Source organism: Sylvia atricapilla, chromosome 8 (assembly GCF_009819655.1).
Source record: "Sylvia atricapilla isolate bSylAtr1 chromosome 8, bSylAtr1.pri, whole genome shotgun sequence".
In the NCBI taxonomy this organism is placed as follows: domain Eukaryota; kingdom Metazoa; phylum Chordata; class Aves; order Passeriformes; family Sylviidae; genus Sylvia; species Sylvia atricapilla.
Window position 1 is genome coordinate 18,310,867 of NC_089147.1, and position 18,187 is coordinate 18,329,053.

Genomic DNA, 18,187 nt, shown 5'->3' on the forward strand with positions numbered 1-18,187 from the left:
AGCGGAAGGAACCACACTGAAGACCATCAATCACTCCTGGATGGCCTCTGTAGGCAGTTACATTATTTGCTTACGTTCAGCACCTGGCAAGACTTCTGTACCTTTTATGCCCATTTTTGTGAACTTTACTAATTTAAATTCCTCTTCACATTCTAACTCACTACACAAAATATGCATCTACACAAGGCAATCAATTATACAGCCTAGCTTCACTAAAAATCTGCATTTTCCAAAGAAATAAATTCTGAATGATTGTTTAACTCATACATAAACTTAAGTCAGTTATACATAAATTGTTCTGTAAATACAAAATGTAAACAGTTAAAATACTTCTGTGAGGAGCAGCACCATCTTACATGACTATTTAGTAACTGTTCTATATATCTCAATATATCTTTTGTTTAAAAAGTGTATTGAAACCTGAAGCTTTGTTGATGAAAACTACTGAATATTTATGACTTAAAATGAACCACTGCTAAGATTTCTGCTACACTGATCTCATGGTGAAATGAAAGAGATAAATATTAATTTATACAGCACTACTTCTCCCTCCTTTGGATGGCATATATTGCTCAATTAATGCATTAGTTACAGAAATCCTGAGGTTCTCCTACCACTTCATGGTTTTCAGCAGTTACTTTTGGTGGAGAAAGAGTAGCTGAAGTTTTGCCCCTATTGCATTCGTGTCATTCCCTCTTTGACCCAAAAAGCACTCAAAAAGCACTTGCCTTAGTAGACAAAACTAGTAAGAACCAGAACTCGCAAGAATCACATCTCACATGAAAGTACAGCTACAGCATATTCATTTTTCTCCTTGTCTGTCTAAACATCCTGGATACACTTCATTTTGTGTGTACAAAAACAGGCTACGAGCTAGAAGTAAACAGTTTATTGGCATTGCAATGTATTATTCATGAAGTATCCTCATGTTTTATGGTGATCACAAGATTTGGCATGCCACAACTCTGCAGAAAACATCACATTACTCTGCTAGGCTGGATATTTCTGCATCTTTGAAGATATGCTTTGCTTTCTTAAGTTCATAAACCCATTGAGACCACGTAACTTTGCAAAGGATTTTTTTCTGTTTCTCTTAAAAAAACCCCTACTAATTGTTGCTTTTGCTGAAGTATTATAGGCAACTGGCCAAAATAAAAGAGGATTTTTTCACTACCCTGTGCCACAGTAGTATGCCTGAAACTACAGCTGGCTGCAATGAATTCTCTCCCCCTCCACCTGGACACAGATGTATGACCAAGCATAAAACTTTGAAGGATATCATGAACAAAACATCCGGAATAAATTCTAATTAAAAAATTGAAAACCTATAAAATCTTAAATAATTCATCATACGGTAATGACCACAACATTAATATGTGCTTTGATAAAACAAATCTTACAAATTCAGTAAAAAAAGATCAGCAGCATAATAGTAAAGCAAATATGCAGATTTTAAAACCACAATAAAAATTACCAGGTTTAATATTTTACAGTTAATTACAGCAAAAAAGTGGCTGCTTATAACACAACTTACAGATTGAAATTACAGCACTTTATGATGAATTCCATGATTATTTTTGAAAAAACACTCAAAAATACCACCATATTTTAAAAGTGCCCTATTAATGACTAAAAGGACCCCCCTCCCACCCCCCAAAAGACCAAGTAGTCATCTACAGCAACCCAGAGGTCCAGCTGAGGTTTCTAGACTGCTGTCTGTATCAGAGGCCAATGTTGGATCTGTTGACATTGAAGACACATCATTGACAGATGACGATGAAGATGGGTGTTGAGAGCCATTGATCATTGCTGCACCTGTGCTATGAGAAACAAAACAGCAAATCAGTTGCAGATACAGTTGCACAGTTCAGTACTTGCTTTAGTCTGTCTCTTCCTAATGGCTGTTACTTTTCCCTGTTTTGGCAAGTTTGAAAAGATGTGTCTCAATCCACTGTCAAAATAAATAAAACCCCCCAAGTCTTTAATTTGGGGCTTAACAGCTGGTGTGCCAAGAAGTGATATGAAGTATCAATTACACAGGGACAACAATAGGGGGATTGAACAAATCAATAAAAAGATGGCAGCCTTGTATATTCCACTCAAATATACAACATCTCAGTTTAAGAGGTTATGTCATTTAAGAGCCGTATTGTTGAGTTAGGTTTCTTTTGCATGTCTTGATCAGCTCCTGATCTACAACTCAGTGCAGCCTTGTACTGTGCTTTTATTGTAACCAACCTAAAGGGGCTGGTTGGCCACGTATAACCCCGTTCTTGGTTCTCTCCTCCAGGTCCATGACTTCCTTGTATATCAACTCTGAAAAGGCAGAGAAGGGAAGGCAAAAAATGAATTTGCAACCCAAACACTAGATCAATAATACATCTCCCATTAAAATTTGATAGGTTTATTACTGTTCAGAAATAGTTTTGAACAACACATTGTAGGCTACACAACAACTGGCAGGTGATATACAAAACACACATTCTTTTCTGTTACTGCTACAGTGGCCTGGCACTCTTGAGAACACACTGGCATTGCTCTAGGGCTCTTTTAGTCAGGCTGCTTCAAGACCTGAGGCTAAGCTGAGTCTTACAGCCCACTCAGTTTTTATCAATGGCTTCTTTGGTAAAAGAAAATCAGCAGTCTTCAAAGGGGAAGAGCTAGGAACACTTGAGGACTTGTCCTTCTAATTCAGCATTACATTGCTCAAGCTCCTGCATCTTTTTCAGTTGTAGCAGTTTGTCCAGAAGAGTTACCCTCCCTACAAATGCTGTCTTGTGGACTGCTAAAGGTGACTGAGATGAGCAGGTCCTTAGCTCACGTCAAAGGTTCATCTCCTTTGCAGGAAAAGTCTGTTCCCCTGACATCCAAGCAGATGAAGTAAATACTATTAGGTTGCTCAGAAGAACTTTAGTAACAATAACTACTAGGGCCCAGCATACTCCCAAAAGCCTTATTGTACTTTAAATGCCTTTCTTACCTTTCCACTCCTCTATCGTGTGCTCCCTTTCATCTAACTGCTTATCTGGTATTTTTGGTGGAGGCTGAAAAACAAAACTAACTCATCATAGAGTAATCAAAAGGGATACAAAACCAGTATAAATTAAAAGTGAACTTAACCATTCAGAACATAAACCTGATTTAAAAATAACATTAACATGATTATATATATACACATTCCTACTTGAACTTAGCCTATTTTTTAGATTTTGCCACAGTCATTAAAGTTCTTCTGATTAATAAATTTGCTTACATTACTGTAATAATTAACAGAGAAACTGATCAGTCTGGTAGAAGAGCTCCTAAGTGCAACAGTCTCCAGCACAAGTAGCTCTTTTCAGCTCCTTACTGTTAATTACTAAATTTTCTATCTAGCTATTACAGAGCAGCAGAATTATAATTGCTCCATTTACATTAAGTCGCTTTTTCTATTCTTAGTGGCCATCACCACACTTCTTTTTTAAAAAATAACACTTTTCTCATAAGCTGAAATTATTTTGAAGCTAATTTTTCCAAGAAAAAAGTTATAGTAATCCCTTTGTTCATTAGTTTTAATAACTGAAAGCTCAAGATCTTGTATTCAGATTTTGCGCTGGAACACTTATTTCTAGTTGAAGAATAGCATAAATTCCTACAACTAATCAAACTATTTTGCCTCCCCAGGAATAAATACCTCAGAACCTCATCAAGTGCAGTCAAATCACACTGAAGCAACCAAAGCTCGATAAATTAGAACCCTATATAAAAGATTTCAGATGCATGACTGCATGTTCAGATGATATGCAATTATACACCAACACAGAGATACATGAACACAGGTACTCAGCCCATTCCTGATGCTATTTCTAATAAGTACATCTATCAACATCAATAAAAACAATTATGGCTCAGTTAAGCTTCTAATGAAATATGACAATCTTCTGTCAAGCAGCTGTACCAAGCATCACAATAAGATGGCTTTAGACAGTAGCTTCCTAAGCAGAGACCCAAACCAAGAACTTACGGCTTCTGCTTCTGATGGATCATACCAAACATTGATATATGGGTGCTGCAGGGCTTCATCCACAGAGATTCTTTTAGAAGCATCTATAACCAGCATTTTTGATAACAAATCTCTTGCTTGACTTGCTGCAAAAATAAATTTTTCTGTTCAGATTACTGCCATATACAGAACACATAACACAGTGTTTCAAACTTTTAAAGAGATGGGTCAGAGTAATCAAGTTCTAACTGAATGTCTATGCAACCCTCACATAACTTGAGGTTTAGGAGAGTGGTCCATTTGATGGCAAAAAAACCTGAAAAGAGTGACACAGGTGGGAAAGGGGTCAAACATGTTTCACTATCCATTTTCAGTGTCCCTTGGTGTGACATCCTTATGTGGAACAGCTCAGGAAGCAGTGCAGCCTTGTCTCCAATAGCACAGGCGAGCGAGCACCTACTGCCCCTTTCTGTCACATGCTTTTAGTCACAGAAAACAGCGTGAGTGACTCCACTGAGTAGGTGGCCTTTAAAACCAGTAAGTCACTGAAGTAACTACAGGGTATCTATATATTATGAATATAAATCCCTTATTCTCATCACTAGAGAACAAAGATCTGCTCTGCCTACACAACTCCTATTCCAACCTCCTCCCACTTTTCTCTAAACTGTGTTGGCATCTGTCATTGAGAAGAATATAAAGACAGCTCCCAGAATAGGTGCTGTCTCATGAAGATATGAAAGCGGAGGGAAGCACATGTCAGCACATTCATCCACTCTCATGATATAAATATTTAGAACCTTAGCAGGATGATTTTATAGTGAACAAAACCAAGCCACATTTCTGTTCAATATATCACAGTTTTAAAACTTTTAAAACATACAACACACAGAAGACATACCTTACCTTTAAGTTTATTGTGTTCAGAGTCAGCTGGGAAAAGGACATCTGGAAAGAGTTTTTCAAAACTATAACCAGCATATTTAGGTCTGTTCTCCACGTAAGTTCGGACTGTAGGCTGTAATTTCTTCATAAATTCGGGGCATGGTGTTCCTAGCTGCTCTATAACTTTATTCCATTGATCAATATCTAAGGTTATGCAGCTAAGAAAAACACTGTGTCTGGTTTTCAGCTTGAAAGTTATGTTAAAACCCCATGAAATAACCAACAGAGAAAACACAGAGAATTAAAGTATCAAGTTCATCATCATGACTTAGGACTACTTTCTTCAACAGTGAAACAAAGCAAGACTATGATAGCGTAGTCAAGGCAACACGTATTTCACTTCAAATCATTACTGGCTAGTAAAGGATATAATTCTGAGAAACAGAATATTAGAAGACTCACAAAATATTTAAATACAACCAATTTAACTTAAGTCCTTGTCTGGGTTCTGGAGAACTCAATCCCTGATCTGAGCACACATCCACAGCAGTCAAGCTACTACACATCACCATGGTACTCCTGACGCCAAGTAGGTGTTTTATTCTTCATTCCTGTCTTGGAACCTCAGCCCAGTGCTGGGTAACCTCTCACCAAGGATGTGCAACACTGAGCACTAGTGGGAACACAGAGGTCAGTGACAATATTGTCTGGGACTTGAATGAAGTTCAAGGGTTTTAAGGATGCGTAAGGAACATCTTAACTGAGAAGTTTACACTCTATGAAGGGGAGACTGACCTCTTCAGGGCAGAAGAACTTAATACATTTTACTGAAACAAAAAAAGTAAGGTTTGGCTCAGAAATTCCTAGTTGCAGATGGTTAAATACTGAGGGGGAGCTCATAAAAATTTTATATACATTAATTGACATTCTCCCCAACTTTTCCTTTTTGGCTGCAATCAAAGACTGGATACCAGACTACCTAAATCTACAAGGGATTAAAGCAGACTCTCTCTTATATTCTTAAAACTTAACAGCAGATCTCTATATAAGGATTCTCAAGCTCTGCTGAGCTTTAGTACAGGCCTTGACAAAAAGAACTATCTATGTTCTACAGCACTGAGTCTAAATTGAAAAGCCATGCCAGCAAACCAGATGCATAAAGCAAAGCATGGTGCAGCTCATGCAATGACAGAGCTGTGTGAAAGTAAGGATGCTCTGGATTTCCTTACCATGGCTCAAAATTCTCCACCCCATTTTCACCCCTAAATGTTACTGTATCAATTTTTAAACAGTAACCTGCAGCAAAAGCAGGAAACATTTCTGATGGCATCTAAAAATGTTCTGTACGTAGGAGTAAAACAAACAGGATATCAAAGTCCAATTATTTGCACTAATTTTAGCAATGACCTAGAGGTTTCAGTCCTCTTTGTCTGAAATACTGTTTACAGGATAACCCATATAGACACCACCAAACCATTCATGGAATAGAAAGACAGAAATGCCAGGCATTTTGGAAAGCTACTTGGACGATAATTTCTCCATACAAAAAATAAATCTCCAGAGTGTAACTAATGAAGATGGTTAGGAATGTTTGTAAAAATTTTCTATAAAATGCAAAGAATAATAACTGCTAACATGTTCAGGTACTAAACAAGTAAATTACCACATAAAAATGAACTCTGAAGTAAAACCTAATGCATGTGAACCAAGAAAACACCACCTAAACCAAAATAAATCTGTCTTAAGTGTGACAACATTCAAAAGTATGGACAGGAACTATATTACACTGGAAAAAGAAAAGAAGAGGGGAGAAAAAAGGAAAAAGAAAAAAAAGTCTGCCCAAGTGGTATATAATGAACTTGCAAATTGCAATTTGAAAAGGCAGTTTAAAACCAGTATTTTAAAATTATCACTACCTTAATCTGGAACTGTATTACTACAGTACCTTTTGACCTTTTACAACTACATCCTAGGCCAAGGGTAAGGATACGATCTGTACCAGGAAATAAAACACCACCTTTGATCATTTCTCCCATGATGCACCCAACTGACCAAATGTCAACTGAAAACAAAATGCAATGATGTTAACATAAAAGATAGTTATTAAAATAAAATTAAAAAAAAAATATCTAGACACACACATACACATGAAGTGACTATAAAAAGCATGTGCAATGAAAATGAGTGAAGGTGAATGTATGCTAACTACAGGACCAGCAGAGACTATGTCCTACTGCTAGGTGCAGCCTGAATATAAATGATTTTTTTTTGAGTGTATCACAAGAAAAATCTATGTTCATTTAATAAAAAAAAAAAAATTGTACAATATGCATCTTCATGACACAACATCAATAAAAAGGTTAATCACTTCCTAACTAATTCAACCTGCTGCAGCAGCACAAGGATACAGTCCCTTCCTGGAAAGAGGATTTTGTGGCAAACCATTTCGCCCATAATGCACCCCACAGACCATAAATCCACTATGTTTGTAGCACAAAAAGAAGGAAAAGCAAAGCAAACGGTCATTTAAAATTAAAAGAAGCATAACATGACTGCATTCTATAAACTGCAGAGACAGCACAGAAAGAAGAGCAAGTATTTGTATTAATCAATGAAAACCGTTTAACATACACCGTGTGTAAGGATTAGCTTTTAACTGTCTCAAATATAAGGCAGAAAAACATCCTTTTGTTTAATACAGTGCTAGAGCAAGAGCTTGAGCAGAGAGAGAGACACGAATCAAGAACAGTAAAGAGCTTCTCCAAGGCTGGAGGCTTCAAAGCAACCTCTGCCAAGAGAGCAGACTCAAGCACCAATCACAGATTGATTCCTTGAAAGTAATTCCACTAGTAGTTACAGGAATAATTCTAAAAGTAGCTCAGTAAACTGAGCTGTAAAAATTTTGCCTATTGAAACAGTTCACACTTTTTAGGAGATTTAATTAGGTATTACACAGGAATTACAATTTGACATCAAGTATTTCCTAGAAGACCGATTACCATGCATCTCTCTCTCGCTTTAAATAAAAAGCGAACAAAATCAGTAAGAGATCACTTAGAATTTTAGAGGATCAGTTAATGACAATGTTAGTATGCTCCTAGATTTTCAGTTCAAATCATTTGTTTTAAAATATTTCTCCAGTTATGCTGAAATAACATTTTATACAGAAGAAAAACTCAAAAGCAATTTTTAAAAAACGAAATACACATTTTCTGCATTACTTTAAAATAAATCACTCAGAAGACAAAGATGCACAAGTTTACTTTGTACAGGATAAGCCAATTTCTTTTGCAGTTACTTTCAGAGGTATTGTTAATTACGTATGCAAAAGTTTTCTTAAAGTCATAACAATCAAATTTTATTGTTATAAATACTTTTATGTCAAATATGACACTGGAATTTCAATTAAGCAGATAAGAGGGGGATTTAAGTGACAACAATCGTATAGTAAGAATTATATGTAAATGTTCTGAAGGAGCTCAACAATGTCAAGCAAACAATATTGCTTCTTATTTTTCAATATTCTGTCTCCTTTATTTTTAAGTTCCTCTAAAATAGTATCTAGATAATATGATAGGAAATCATAGTTGTGCATATTAATAGGTCAAAATTAAGGGCCTTGCTCATTTAAAAAAATATTGTCAATACCTTAGTTTAGTGCTCTTTTTCCTTTAAAAACTGTTTTTCAAATACCTAAGTACATATTCTTTGGCTTAGAGATGCAAAGAAGACAAGTTTTGCATTTGATTTTTTAAATAAAATTCTGAATGTTGACTTTTTGATCTGCTAAACAACCTGCTGCTGCCATCACATCCCAAAATATACCCAAATCTCTTGTACTTAGCTTGCATCCAATGTGATAGTTACCATTTTGCTGGTACCCCTACAAAAACCAAAATTGAGATGTTTTGTGGTGTTTTGATTTGCTGCCTTCATTAAATCAAACAAAAACCTGGCTAATTAAGGTCTCTAACTTTTGCAGCAAGCTGAACTAATGCTGCTGTGAATGCTTTTACAGAAGACTAAAATCGCATTACAGACTTGAAAAATACTTTAAAAATCTATTGCTGTCATAAAGAGTCCATTTTATTTGTAACAATCCCATGAAGTGAGCTTGCTGATTTTTATAACTCTAGGAGAAAAAATACCATGTGAAAATGAAGTTTAAACCAAATCTACCTAGTAGGAAATGTAAGAGCAGTTGTTTCAGAGTGTTTAGGGCTCTCCTTGTTTTTCACTGTTTCCTTACTGATAATCATGGACGTAACAGCACATAAATCCGTTAAGGAGCATGTGCATGAACAGTTCTGGTGTCCTATAGCTGGTTTCTTCATGTGACACCCCCAAACATCCTTCAGTACCAAACCCTTTGTTTGTATTTGTTCGGGCTCCTTGCTAGTTTTAAAAAAATTATTTGTGTAGTATAGCAGCAAAAAATGTTTCTCTGCAAGTGCCTTATCTCAGTCATCAAAATATATATTGCAATCCTCCCGCAAGTTCAGCAGGGCACAAACTGCAGGAAACTGCCAGACTACCCTGTAACCATTGGTTTACTGCCAATTTTCAATATTTAACCCCACATTAAATGAGTTCACAGTTAATTTAACTATGCGTGCAATGGGGTATAACAGGCATCAATGCTAACAGGTGAGGCTCCTGGACAGCCCATGGTTCTTACTGTAAGTGCATCCTTGATACCCATCTCCCTGTCATGGCAGCTCCACAAACTCCTCACAGCTCACATAAACTGCCTTTTAACGAGAGCAGTACGTATGGAAATGCAATTGTCTTTGGACTCACTCCATACATCTACATTCTCCAGAAGTGCCACCCTCATTTCAGTGACCACGTATTTGGCTTTACGAAGATGTGATAGCTTTTCAAATGAAAGTAAATTATTATTTATGATGCACAACACAAGTCATGCCTCCATAAGGAACAGGCTTGTCACAAGCTTGACAGGATACTCTAGAACACAATCTAACTCCAGTAGTGGAAAGAATTCACGCTTTTGCAACCCAAAATTACTTACTATTTAAGAGAAAAATTTAAGCTGGGCAAGCTGAGTCAGAAAACTTGTGACTTTTCTATCAATTCCTTCTGTAAGGCAGCGGCATGACTCACTACTACAGCTTTAGGTACTTTTCTTCAATGTCTCTTAAATAGACAATATAAAGTCTTAGGGAGAAGACAAACCTAAATTTGCAAATCTAGAAAACTTTAGGAATTAAGGGAAATAACTAACTTGTTCTACTCGGTCTGTGACTCCAAAAATCACAGGAAAAACGGTCAACCATGGAGGACATTTGAAGAAATGTACTATGTCCTCTCATGCACACAAACAATCCAAACAAATAAAAATCAGTCTTGCAATAAAGATCCACTCTCACTCCTTTGAGCTGGCTTCTTCCATTGCTAGCACCATTCACACACAGCCTGAAGTCACCTGCTGCAGTGGTATGCAGTTGCCAGGCAGGTTTGCAGGCTGCACTAGGAATGCTGAAAGGCAGAGCAAGCCCCAGTTGTGTCAGGAGGTGAGTAGCCACACGTCACATCCCCAGGAGACAGCTCAGGGCCTCCCTGCAGCCCTGGCCAGCAGAGACTTTGAAACACACACAGTGACCTGTGGGCACCCCCAGCCTGAGGTGTTGACAAGTGAACCCAGGAGCTGGCTGACCATGGCGACAGCTCGGCAGTGAAATGGCAGCAGACAGGCCACTCCAACAGAGTGTCAGGAACACGTCACTTTGTTTCCCTAATGGGGGCCACTAGCTGTTTCCTTAAAAGTGCAATGTACGTGATGATGTGTTTCCCTCAAATGCCATTTTTTTTTATTTTTCTGTAGAAGATACTGATAGGCAGACTGGTCACAGACGTGTAGGGTGAGGAGAAAGTGTACGCAACGTAAAATTCCCTTGGAATTTGTCATGGACCTCAAAGAATCTGTGATGCATCATGAGAGTACTCTGTATGCTTGTCTCATGTAATTGAGTTTTTCTTCAGCAACATCAAGAACTTAGTGCAAAAAGCTTAAAAGAGGCTGGTTTTAATAAAAAGCAATGCCACAGTAGGTCATCTTAGCTTGTTTGTTCCTCAGTAGACTTTATGCTCCCTACCTCCTGAAAGGCCACAACCAATACAGTTATTTAGCACCAAATTTAGTACACGTATCTACTGATGAATTACAACATACATCTTCACCAGGAATAAAGCCGGATGAAGGTATATCAACGTACATATCACATTTAAAAAATATATATTTCCAGTTATGTCTGGATGTCATGTAATCTACCAAGGAAGTTACTTAAATTTTTAAACAAACAAGGCCCTCAATTTCTTCTCCTATTAAATGCAAACATTTTCTAATGGGTTGAGTTAAATAAACATATTGGTGTATCCAGAATCTGCATTTTGGTCACAAGACTAATTTATAAAATTTCTACAGCTTGAAAAAAAACATTAACATGTAAAAGGTGGTGTGCCAAACAAAAAAAATAAAGCTATGCCAAAGAAAGACTGTATTTGCTGACCGTTTTCTTTGTATCCCATCCCTAGGATGACCTCTGGTGCTCTGTAGTAACGAGTCACTACATAAGGCGTCATCATAAAACTAGTTCCTGCAGTTCTGGCCAGTCCAAAGTCAAGAATCTTCAAAGTGCAGTCTGATTTTACTACTATATTACTGGGCTTTAAATCCTTTAAAAAGAAACATCATATATGACTGCTAAGACAAGCACAAAGTAGTCTGTGGTTCACATTTTAAAACGATAATATTGCTAACATTAAATCCCATGCACACAACTAGGTTACTGCTATAACTGCAGCTTTTCTCCCCTTGCATTAATTTATGTGCATTCAGCAGATTACAGAATTAATTCCTTTTATTGTGCTTGTAGATTTATATAGCAATTAAAGAAGGAAAATACAATCAGCATTACAAGATATGTTAGCAATGTCTGAAATAAATTGAGGTTAGTAAGAAGTGTTAGCTCTGAGGAAAGGCCTAGAAACTACTCACTGGAACAATAATTATTACTACAATGCAGAACACAAGTAACATGACAATCACTTGACTCAATAATCACCTTGATACAAGAATTATTAGAATTATAATGAATGTAAAAGGTTTCTTTGCTAGTTGAGGTTACATTACCTCTTTTGAACCAATGTCTTTCTCTGAACAGAGAGGAAATGGTTTTAGTTTCCAATTTAGGACTTGGTTTTACACTAAGTTTGGCAACCAAACCCAAAAAGGGACCATTGAAGAACTGCCAAAAATTAACACAATCATTAAACTGAAGTGGAAAATGTTGACCTAGCTACAGACCATTTTGGTTAGCAACATGGTAACTATCCTCTACACTTGAGCCCTATTGACAATAGTGGCTTTGCAGCCTTTATTTATGTAAACCCTACACAGGCTTTCTCTGTCATCACCTCAGTAGGATCTTAAACACACCTGAATGTCACAGAGTAAATATTACACAGTAACTTCAGAATAACTTTGCAATCATAATATCATTCACAGCACATGGGACAACACAGATAAGACTAAGATAATTCCTGCTCACATTCATACTGAGATTCATGAGAGAAAAACCTGAGATGTGATAGAGGACTCCAACACTTGAGCTGCAAGTATTTGATAAGGAGCCCTATCTGCCATTGTTTCTTAAAGGCAGATATCTGCAAGATTTATGTAGCTTTCATTTGTACTTGGATGGCATTCAGCAATCTCCTCATAATGCCAAGAAAACTGCATTAAAGATAGAGAGGAAACAACAAAAAGAGTTCCAGAACAACAGAATTTTAATGACTAATTAAAGTCTTTACATACATATTCACACATGTATTTCCACACAAAGACTCTGCAGACAACTTTAGTTGAAAACATTCTCAAACACCACAAATTAATTTCAGTTCTATTAAGGCCTTCTGGCCATTTAAGATGCATGTTTCAGATTCTGCTACAGTCCTTCTCATTATCAGCTTTATTTCTGCACACTTCTATTATTTTCAGGATGTTCACTGCAGAATGCCAGGCACATGCTCGTGGAATTAACTACACTCATCCTCCCCAAAGCTGCAGGATTAACACTCAAAATGTTAGAGAGATCTTCTCTTTGCTTACCAAATGCTGTCCATCCTTATTTCTGAACACCATGTAGCTGTCATGAAGCCTAGGATCAAAACGATGAATTGACTTACACTACATTCAAATTCATGCAGAGATGCAAAACCTGCATCTCTTATATATATCTTCTGCTAAATAAACAGAAACTCAAAAGCTCCTTTGGGAGTGATCTAATTAATTAGGATGGATAAATATAACCAGAACCTATAGCAGAAAATCACTCACTGAACCTTGAAAATGTAAAATGTCAGTGCTTAAGAAACACATTCTTGCGTGGCCATCTCCCCATTAGCCAGACAAGGAGACAGGGACATCTCTGGAGGATAATTCATGGCCTCTGTGGGCTTTTCTCTTTCTAACAGAAGATTTGTGAAGGGCTTCCATTATCAGGCCCCTTCGTTAAGTACTCAAAATAGGGCAGAATTCAGTGTTTCAAAGCCTCCATGTGAGACTAATGAGACCCTCTGTGTCCCTCAGAGAGCCAGTGAGGCACAACTCCACAATGCTAATCATTCATCCTCGGATTATGAAATATAAATGAACGTGTACTTCTGTATTGGCTGGAAATTGCATCTCTGCAAAATGTTTGGAACACAGTAATGTTGATTTGGCAACATCTGTTAAAGTCAGTGCAAAGTTATGGTCAAATCTTTACCCACTGATGTGGCAACTAAGTTTGCCCCTACAACTTCAAGGAGAAGTTGACTGAAACTCTTTGTGTTTGATCTCTGCTTTGTTCTGCCTCTAGCTCGCTATTAAAAACCAGTTTATTTCTATGGTAAGTAGTATCCAGTGCTATAAGGCACATTTACATATTTTTGTGATTTCAGTCATTCAACAAGCTTTGAAAAAGTTGCTGAGATGCAGAGATTACCACAACTATGTTAGAAGCTGAAGAACCTGGTTAAAAAACATGTGAAACTACCAACATCAAAAAAGCTTAAAGCTTTAGAGATCACTAAAGCAGAACATTAGATTCATAGCCAGAATGCTCCTTGGGCAACCACAATAGTGCCCAATATCCCAAGCTATGTTTAATAAGTTTCAATAAAATAATTAGCTTTGGACATTAAGGACTGGTGCTGAGAGCCCAGAAATGTGGTACAGAGTTACTGGTGCAGCCACATGGTCTGTGTGATACATGTCCCTTTGCAGGGTATCTTCCTTGTACTCCACAGAGTACAGGTTTTGTTCAGCTTCCTCCACAGAGAAACAAAACTTTGATACTTTGCACCTTAAATTAAAGGCACAATGCACACAACAGGTAATGCTGTGCCTGAATATCCTCAGTCTTCTAACAAACTCTAAGAAAAAGCTGTCAGCTGAAAATCTACCAGGAAGACATGCAAGTGAAATGCCCTTCAAAAGCATCTGCACATGTCCTTTAAAAGCATTCATGCATACATATGGTGTTATTTACATAGCAATTGTATTTGATCTCCTCAGGATAGTTTATCCCTGTATGATAGGAAGCATTTCAAAGACTTAATCCCTCTTCACAGAGGTAGAAATTCTATCCTAAAAACTGGCTTTACTCTTGCCAAACTACCTAATTAGTTACTTCTTCTCTGTAAATGTAAAAATGTTTAAATTTATCCACAACTTCTACAGGATCAATGCCCACTTCAGAGGAGTACAAACCACCCTGAGGCAAGCCCACTTTTAGAAGCTCCCTTAAGTTTGTGCTAAGATCCACAGAGAGACATTCATTCTTTACCTAGTCTAGCATGCTCAGACAATATACTATTTTCTGAAACTAAAAAAGACCTAGGAAAATCCACAGCATTAAACTTGAAATAAGTATTGAAGAGGAAATGTGAAACTGCAGGCAAACTATTCTCTGAGAACCACAGGCACATATATTAGAACACCACAACCTGCCTAATTTCAGTCATAGGTAATACAGTACCACAACAGTAAGTGAAACAACCTAGATTTGCTGAGCATTCCCAGAATGCAAACAGCCCAGATGACCTGTCTCAAATGCTCACAAGCAGACCCAGCAGCATCTGGGACAATGCTTGGTTGCAGGCAATGCTTCTCCTTCTCTCACCCATCTCTACCAACTCAGCAGTTCAGGGAAATTGCACACAATAAGGAAGGTTTCACCTTCATTCCCTGAGCTCCTCACTGGAATGAAGCAGCTGATGAGTACTAGAACTAGCTGAGCAAAAGGAAGCAGCATTTGCCCACTCTATTTTCTATTCAAATAACTGTCCCTGTGTCCCTGGGGAAAAGATGGCACACTGAAATACAGACTACAGATCCAGCTTGCAGACCATTTAACACTCCAGTCACAATGTGGTGGACCACTGACCTGGACAAGCATCCTAACATAGCAATTCCTATGGTAGTGCACAAAGCTGCCATTTGTGATCTGTTTCCCTGTGCACATCATGAGGAAGACTGAAACCATTCCATATCACTAAGGTTAATTAAATCTTTTCTATTGCTTCAGAAATGAAAATGTCTCAAACTCTTTAAAAAAGTTACAATGAAAAATGTAGTACTATAAAAACACAAGCTTACCATTTCCCAAGCTGACAAGATTTTGTTTGAAAAGTTATAACCAATCTCAAGCAATCTTTAATCTATATACCATTACATATGAGATGCTCAACTTGAACAGAACTTAAATTCAAAATCTCTTGTCTAGATTATAACACACACATGCCATTAAAAAAGCTGTAGTCAGTTTTGCATGTTAACCATCTGCATAAATGATTTGTGACACACAGGAGTTATCCAAGTTCCAATTACAAGTTTTTTATCATCATCTTCTTATCTGGGCATTTCAGATTCATTACTCTGCTAGTAAAGGAGCAGAAATAAAATGGGCAGTTCTTTCAAAAGATGGGATTTCAGGTTTGGTTACCAAAACAATAAAGGCAGAGATGCTTCCAGATATCCTTTCCTGTCATGACTACTGAAGTAGAACATTATACAGAATCAGAGGAGGTAATGCAACTCACTGCAAAAATCTTCAGTTTGCTCTGTGCAGATCATTTAAACATTATCAAATAATTTAAACATTCAATAGGCTCATTCCAGAATTACCCTGGAAAAAGATGTGATTTTTCTCCTTGCCTATAGGACAAGCTATGAAACACCCTTCATGCTCCTATTTCTAGCTTCTTTTATCTTTTGAATACTCAAGACAAAACCAGGTGCAATGCAAATTATACAGTTTAGTTCACTTACCCTATGAATAATCCCAGCTGAATGAAGATGTTTGATACCACACAGCATTTGATAAAGAAGATAGGACATTCGTTCATGGTCTAGCTCCATCTGAATCACTTGGCAGAGATTTGCATCCATGAGTTCCATCACTATGTAGCTTATGAAGAAAAAAAAGAATAATCAGATAATATTGCCATTTTACTGTTTCTCTCATCTTTTCATATGAATACTTTAAAAATAGATTCTCAGCTTTAGCTCAAATCTGACTTACACATCTTGAAATTCTTCCAGGGATTTTTGCGGTGTGAACACATTCAGTAGGCCGATTATCTGCAGGGAGGGGGAGAGGAAGGGTAATTGTACCACAGCAATAGCAAAGTTGCAGAGTCAACACTTCAAAACTGGTCACTATTATTCTGATATGAACCTCCTGGTATACACTGAAGCTCAAGATGCTCAGTAGCTCAACCAGGCCTAACATGATGTAAACAGATAAAAAAGATTTTAAAAGGAGTATTTTTCCTCCACAAATCACATAACCTAAAGACACTCTATGTGTTAAGAAGATGATATTCAAATCTTAAAACCTAAGGAGCTTAGTCACTCTTCCCCATCTTCCTACTTTCAGTTTGAAGACCTGGTAAGGTTTTTTTCATACATGAGGAGCAAAAATTAAAACCTGATGAAGACTCTCTAAAAGATACCACTTTGCCACTGACAGAGGTGAAGAAACAACTTCATCCAGTCAGAAAAACAGGTTCTTACAGATGCTTTAGGACATTTTGCATTAAGAATGGATGGGATGTACAGAAAAGGGCCAATCTACTGCTCATCAAGAATCAGGCAGGCTTGCAATAGTTTATCATCATACAAATTATGCTATTAGGTGTAACGTCCTTCAGAGAATCCACATATAAGCCATCCCTGTCTGAGAAAAATCACAAAATTTTCCCAGAAAGCTAGAAGAGAGAGTAAGTTTCCTATGACACCCTCCCTCCCTAGCAGCCAGGAGAAATTTTATCTTCCTGATGGGGGATTAAAAGAAAAGATAAAGACTGCACACATCTGACTCTGAAGGAAGAAAATGGCCAACACTAGCCACTCAGCTCCAATAAATTTATCACCTATTTGCTCCCCATTTCTCTTATCTTGTCTACTGCACAGCTTCATAAACACCAGACAGCTACTGCTGTCACAACACAAAATGCTAAAGTCATTCATGCATCACGGGGGAAAAAAAAGGTATTACAGCCTATTTCTTTTTCTCCTACGTGTCTAGCAGCAGGATGCACTTATCAGCCATGGTACTCTTATTTGACAGCTGCTTGTAAATTTTAGCAATGTAGCAGTGACTCCCTTGCCAAGTTTGAAGGGGGTATTTAGAGACTGGGCAGGTATTAAAACCACTCAATACAGCTCTTCTGCAAGACCCTTCTGTACTTATCGTGCAGATACAAGCATGCAATGGAAATCTCCTCTGAAGTCACTTTCCAGACTTTTACAAAGGATAACCTTTCATTAATTCTTTAACACCTGAAGCAGGACACTGCACTCACATTTTTGTGATTAACACACTTCATAAGGACAAGCTCTCTGTAGGCTCTTTTAGCGTGGGTTTGGTTCTGAAACGGTCGGCTTAACTTCTTGATTGCAACATTCCTCTCAAGGATGGCATCATAAGCTGCACTGTAATTAAAAATAACATTATTACATCTCTAGTGTCAAGGTCCTTTAAGCTGTGGCAGTTGCAAACATTTTCAGCTAATTTGTATCATGTCTGCAAGAAACCTCAAACTTTCAATATTATCCAGCTTCAGGAATGTGATATAGCAAAGTGCTCTTATATGCTGAGTGATTCAAAATTTAAAAATATTTCCCATCTTCAAAGCATTAACACATGACAATCTCTACAATAGAAAGCAGCATTTCTGCTTCCAAAGATACTGAGTTCTTGTCATTCACTGGCACTCAAGAACAGACCACCTAAAAAAGATCCAAAACAC

General features: G+C 37.4%; 1 protein-coding gene across 4 annotated transcripts in view; it reads right to left on the reverse strand.

The window, feature by feature from the left end:
• Window positions 1-786: 786 nt before the first annotated feature.
• MAPK8 (mitogen-activated protein kinase 8) overlaps window positions 787-18,187 on the reverse strand; it is a 39,645-nt gene continuing 22,244 nt past the window's right edge. For 2 of the 4 annotated variants that reach the window (XM_066323901.1, XM_066323902.1), the window contains exons 3-12: window positions 17,741-17,870; window positions 16,456-16,514; window positions 16,203-16,341; window positions 11,398-11,563; window positions 6,858-6,929; window positions 4,889-5,071; window positions 4,004-4,128; window positions 2,981-3,044; window positions 2,239-2,316; window positions 787-1,815 (exon numbers count right to left, since the gene is read on the reverse strand). In XM_066323901.1, coding sequence (XP_066179998.1) covers window positions 1,670-1,815; window positions 2,239-2,316; window positions 2,981-3,044; window positions 4,004-4,128; window positions 4,889-5,071; window positions 6,858-6,929; window positions 11,398-11,563; window positions 16,203-16,341; window positions 16,456-16,514; window positions 17,741-17,870 — 1,162 coding nt within the window. In that variant the 3' untranslated portion in view covers window positions 787-1,669. Of the gene's footprint in view, window positions 1,821-2,238; window positions 2,317-2,980; window positions 3,045-4,003; window positions 4,129-4,888; window positions 5,072-6,857; window positions 6,930-7,275; window positions 7,348-11,397; window positions 11,564-16,202; window positions 16,342-16,455; window positions 16,515-17,740; window positions 17,871-18,187 lie in introns of all 4 variants that reach the window. The other 2 variants (XM_066323903.1, XM_066323904.1) reach the window with 2 other exon arrangements.